The sequence below is a fragment of the Gavialis gangeticus genome, unplaced genomic scaffold (genome assembly GCF_001723915.1).
Source record: "Gavialis gangeticus isolate Ggan-Ray unplaced genomic scaffold, GavGan_comp1, whole genome shotgun sequence".
Taxonomy (NCBI): Eukaryota; Metazoa; Chordata; order Crocodylia; family Gavialidae; genus Gavialis; species Gavialis gangeticus.
Genome location: NW_017729018.1, coordinates 6,890,732 through 6,895,747, shown reverse-complemented (window position 1 = coordinate 6,895,747; position 5,016 = coordinate 6,890,732). Strand labels below are relative to the sequence as shown.

General features: G+C 54.5%; 1 protein-coding gene across 2 annotated transcripts in view; it reads left to right on the top strand.

Moving 5' to 3' along the window:
* CUNH19orf35 (chromosome unknown C19orf35 homolog) overlaps window positions 1-5,016 on the top strand; it is a 15,150-nt gene that overhangs the window by 2,212 nt on the left and 7,922 nt on the right. The window contains exons 2-3 of one of the 2 annotated variants that reach the window (XM_019513344.1): window positions 1,544-1,701; window positions 2,421-3,121. In XM_019513344.1, coding sequence (XP_019368889.1) covers window positions 1,544-1,701; window positions 2,421-3,121 — 859 coding nt within the window. Of the gene's footprint in view, window positions 1-6; window positions 1,702-2,420; window positions 3,122-5,016 lie in introns of those variants that run through there. The other variant, XM_019513343.1, reaches the window with a different exon arrangement.

Below are 5,016 nucleotides of genomic sequence, written 5' to 3'. Positions count from 1 at the left end.
TTTTTTTCTCCTAAAGGGCAATGAATCAAGCTGGGTTAATGTGTAGGGGCTTGGAGGCACCTGATCTAGTGAAAGCCTGGGAACCCAGGGGGTGGTTAACAAGTGGAAAGCCTGAGGCCTGGGAGAACTGTCCCTATTTAATGAGCGGGAAGCCCCAAGCTGGGTCCCCAGGGAGCTGTTCACAGCACCTCCAGCACCTGTGGTCTAACAGCCCTCGCTGCACTTCTTCTGCTTTCGCAAAGCATCTTTTCCCTTGAATCCCTGTTAAACAATCCCCCAGGGGAGCTGCTTGCAAGGAGGAAGCAGCAATTAGCTGGCAGCAAGTCAATTATTGGACCTGCCAGGGAACTGCTCCAGGTCACTCCTGGAGCCAAAGGAGCTGCATTTAAAGGCCTCTTAAGTTATGGGCTGCTTTAAAAAAAAGACGCGGTCACGGGGCAAACGTATCCCCGGTGTAACCCCACGGGTGGTTCTAACCTAGCTCATTGAAGGGGGTTTGCAGGATTTAGGAGCCGGCTGATTTCAAAGAAAGCAGGGCTTGAGAGTTTTCAGTCTCACGGTTACAAAAGCAGACACAACAGGACACGAGCCACCCAGACCACGACCAGGAACTGAAAGCGCTTCGAGACTCGGAGCTGGCTGGCGGCTGTGCCGACTCCTTCGTGCTTCTCGCCTTAACAACCTTCTTAATCTCCCCTAAAGGCTTTGTTGTCCCTCTTCTCACCTTACAGCGGCCTGCGGCGCCCTCCTCCTCATTTCTTTCAAGTGGGTCCCTATCCAACTCCAGATATTTTATTGTGATATTTAGGGCTGTTTGTCCCTAAGCGCCCCAAATCCCACCCTCCTTTCATCCATTTAATAATGAGCGTGATGCACAGGAATGAGGACAAGGGGCTGTCCATCGTGTACTGGCTTCATTCACATGACATGGGTGAGGGTCTCCAGAAGTTCGTGGCTTTTACCTGGCAGGAGTCAGTGCCTATCCATGCCGCCAGCCAGTGTCACCAAAGGCCACCCTCTGCACTCCCAAAGCAGAGTAGATATAGGGCCAACCCCACCTTCCCCATTGCCAACCTCAGTGCAGCCTCAGCCTCCAATTCCCAACCATGACTCTGCCCCATTGAGGGGGCAGAGAGGGAAAGCAAGACGCCACGCTTCTTGACTCTGCTCATGTCCTCGGTCATGCAAGCGCCCCCCTCTTGACACACCATTGCAGCCACATGAGCAATGTGGTGCAGATCGCGGCGCAGGGGCCCAGCACCCTACCGAGGGAGCACGGCCAAGAGAAGGCGAGCAGGATGCGGGCGGCGTGGCTGGGGCCACGGAGCGTGGACCGAGGGGCGATGCTGCCACCTAGGGGAAGAGAAGCCGCACAGACCGTGGGAAAACAACCAGTCTTTCCACTCCCCACCTCCGTGGCTGGTGCGTGCCCGTTGAAGGGGTCCCAGGCAACGCTGACTCCACCCAGTCCCCTTCTCTCAAGTCTTGCTTCCCCGAGGAGTAGGATGCACCTGGCCCTCACCTCTCAGTTCCCTCCCTGCAGATCGAGCATCAGAAGAACGGGTGGGTCCATTCCTAGCAGCCGCAGTGCTGATCCAAGTGCCCCTGGCTCTGCTAAAGCATCCTCCTCAGTGCAAGACCCAGATGCTGACAGCTCTTCCCAGCCCTGCAGTCCAGGAGATCTCATCTACAGCAACCTAGGTGAGCAAGGGGCCTGGCTAACTGAGTCTTTGCCTTATTGCTGGGGAAACTAATGACTGCTACCAAGAGACCTCAGCACAGTTGAGGAGCATTGGGCGCTGAGCACTTGAAAGCCAGTTCTCCCCATCCAGCTGCAGTTCTCCCCCATTTCTGTATATACAAGTTGTGGCACCTTGTGCTATGAGCTTTGGGATCTCAAGAGTGAATCATAGTTGTCCCTCCGAATGAAAAGCCTCCCAAGGGAGTGCACAGCGGAGGGTGGTGACCAAGCAGGAGTAGTTCTTCAGGCTTAGGCCTTGTGTGGGTCCAGCTTGTGCCCATGGTCAATGGGACAGCCATGGGGAAAGTTAAGCCCAGGCTCTACAGGGCTCATCCCCACTGCATCTAGGCCCAGTTGAGTGGACACCCTGAGCTCGTCTCCACTCTCCGGTGAACCGCCTCGCAGCCCTCTCTGCAAAGGCCCCTGTTCCCGGCTCCTCATTTCCCTGCCTCCCCTGAGACGTCATTCCCAGCTCTCGATTCCCCGCGCGCATTCAAGGAGGTAGTGGGGAGGGGGTCGGAGGGGGCAATGGGGATGAGTAGGGATGGAGGGAGATGCAGCTGGGAACTGCGCAGAGTTAGGTCCCTGTCAACTCTCGGGGCACCTGTCAAACATCTGGAGGACAACGGGTCCCTAGCACAAGTGTCACAGTTATCTCTGCTGTTGCCTTCCCTTGCAGGAGAGATACGAGCACACCTGGTACCAAACAAAGTCTGCCGAGGGAGCTCGCCTGGGAGGCTCCCTTCTGAGACCAGCTCCGACTCGTTGCCTCCACCCCTGCCAAAAAAGCAGCTTAGCAGAACCAGCTCGCTGCCCGAGAAGGTGCCCTCTCGTAACTACCCCAGCAGAGGTGCCTCCTTCCATACTCTGCAGCACGTCAGCAGTGCCGGGACCAGCAGAAGTGAGGGATATTGCTGCTCCAGCACTCTCCTGAACAAGGAGAAGCCTCTCAGCTCCAGCCAGTCTAGGCCTCCAAGTCATCCTAAAAGATACTTGTCCAAGTCCCAAAGCATGGGTGAACCTCAGCTCTGGGGCAGGCCGAATAATACCCAGCCTGACCCTTTTCTCAGGAATAGTCATCTAGAGCACCTGACGTTCACTACCCCCGATAGGGAGCTCCTCTTGTTCTTCAAGGACCTGGAGAACCAAGCAACTGTCTACGAGAAAGTGATGGGGCGCCAGCTTGCGTCTTTGACCCACCTCACCACCCGGGTCCAGGAGATCCTGGTAGGGAAGGAGGAGGAGCAGCAGCTGGTAGGAACACAACTTGCAGGAAAGAAGTGGGCAGATTTCAAGCTGCTGGACAAGGAGCCATGTTGTGAAACAGGAGACGCTTGGTATTACCGCATCTGCTGTGCCCAGCAGGTCTTTGCTGCCAAGGTAAGTCCAAAAGCAAGGGAGGACCCTGAATTTCCACAGCAGCCCACAGAGTGCTTAAGCAGTGGGGGCTGAAGGATCAGGTCCTGCAGGGTGGGGATGACCTGTTGCATCAGTACTGAAAAGGCCCATGGCCAAATTCCCAAACTGCAGAGTCCTCCAGGTCCCTGCAAACCTTTCCCAGCGCTGCACTTTTGCAGTTCCAGTGAAATGCCAGTGTTACCCAGGTTGACGCGCCGCTGTGCCAGGGCAGAGCCCTGATACATCCATAGAGCCCACGTGTGGTTAAAAACAAGAGTTCTCCATTTGCTGCAGCCAAGTTGTAGTCCTGGTGGTATTCGTGTACCACCAGCCCCACTCCCATCAGCCATTCAGCTTGTTTGCAAAGAGGAACATGGGCATTTTACAAGTCAGCCGGGGACCCGTGGAACAATCACAGGCACGGGGCATCCATGGGAACTTTCCCCATCCTCCGTTCTTTCTTCATCTTCCTGCTTTCAGCTCCTCTTCTTCATCTCTCCTTTTATCCTTGCCCTCTTCTTCTACCTCCTGTTTCGCTGCCTTATGCCGTATAGGCTACAGCCGCTAGAGGGCAAGATGGTCACACGCAAGTTGGCAAACCCCGCAGTGCCAACCATGGAGCAGTGCTGCGAGTACAGTCTGTTGTTTTTGGCCATCAACCAGCTGAAGACAGTCCTTGAAGAGTAAAAATTGTGGGCTTCACAGCAGAGACAGGTTAATCCAGCTCTGGAAAAATCCCTTCCCACCTCTAACACCCAGATATGTACCAGCCTCAGCAGTTATCAGCCGGGACGCCCAAAGGCACAGCACAGATTGACACCAAGGTGGTCGGGCCTTATGCTTGCTGAGTGGCCCTGGGGTGAGCCGAGAGGAGCTGCACGTCATATGAACCCTGCAGACCATGAGCCAGGTTTCAGGGCATAGAGCTCCCTGGAAAAATCTGTGGCCACTTCTGGGCATCGGGCATAATAACTTGCCCCCTCCAGGCCTGCTGGGTTGCAGGAGTACTCGGTGGTACTTCCATCCACTAGCAACCTGGTGCAATAGTACCTGGGGCACTGAGTACCGCTTACAGTCCGGAGGGAAGAAATTTAGTAGCAGCTTGGAGTAACAGTACTTGGTGGCAGTTTGGGAGTGAAGGAGAGGAAGGGATCACAGATCTCAAAGCACTTTCTAAAGGCATGGAAGGGCCCTTATTCTCTAGCATCCACATGGAGGGAAGTGGAGCACAGGAAAGAGATTCATCCCAGGCCTCGTCTTCCTGCACAGTCCCACGTCCCCTAAACCACGCTCCCTGCCTGTGACAGGGAAGGCGAACTTGCAGAAACAAGAGCACCCAGGACTTGGTCAATGAGATCAGCCCAGCCAAACAGCAGAAGTCAGAGAGGAAAAGGCAGAGAGCTCTGCAGATCTGTAGCCTGGCTGGCCAGCAGGAGTTGCTGGACTGGATTCAGCATGTGGGCCATCTGGTCTTGCATCTTGTCTCCAAGAGTTGCCAACAGCAGATGCTTCAGAGGAAGGGGCAGGAAACCTCCCAGTGAACCACTATAGGCAAAGTTGCTTCCCATCTCCATGCTATTAACAAGGGCTGCATCGTCTTCCATAGTATCTTAAAAATCATAGAAAATTAGGGTTGAAAGGACCTTGGGAGGTCACATCTAGTCCAACCCTTTCTCTATTACTGTAGTCAGCATTGTGATCTCCATCACACTCCATCTTCAGGGTTTCTGGAACCTACTGTTCCAGCCAGGGCTTTGTCTTCCTTTATTAATAATTGCAGTAATATCTCACGGGTGCCAGGTGCTCTATGAATGGCTAGTGAGACACTGCTCAGGCTCCAAAGAGCTTCCAGGCTTAACCAGGCGAAATGTAACAGG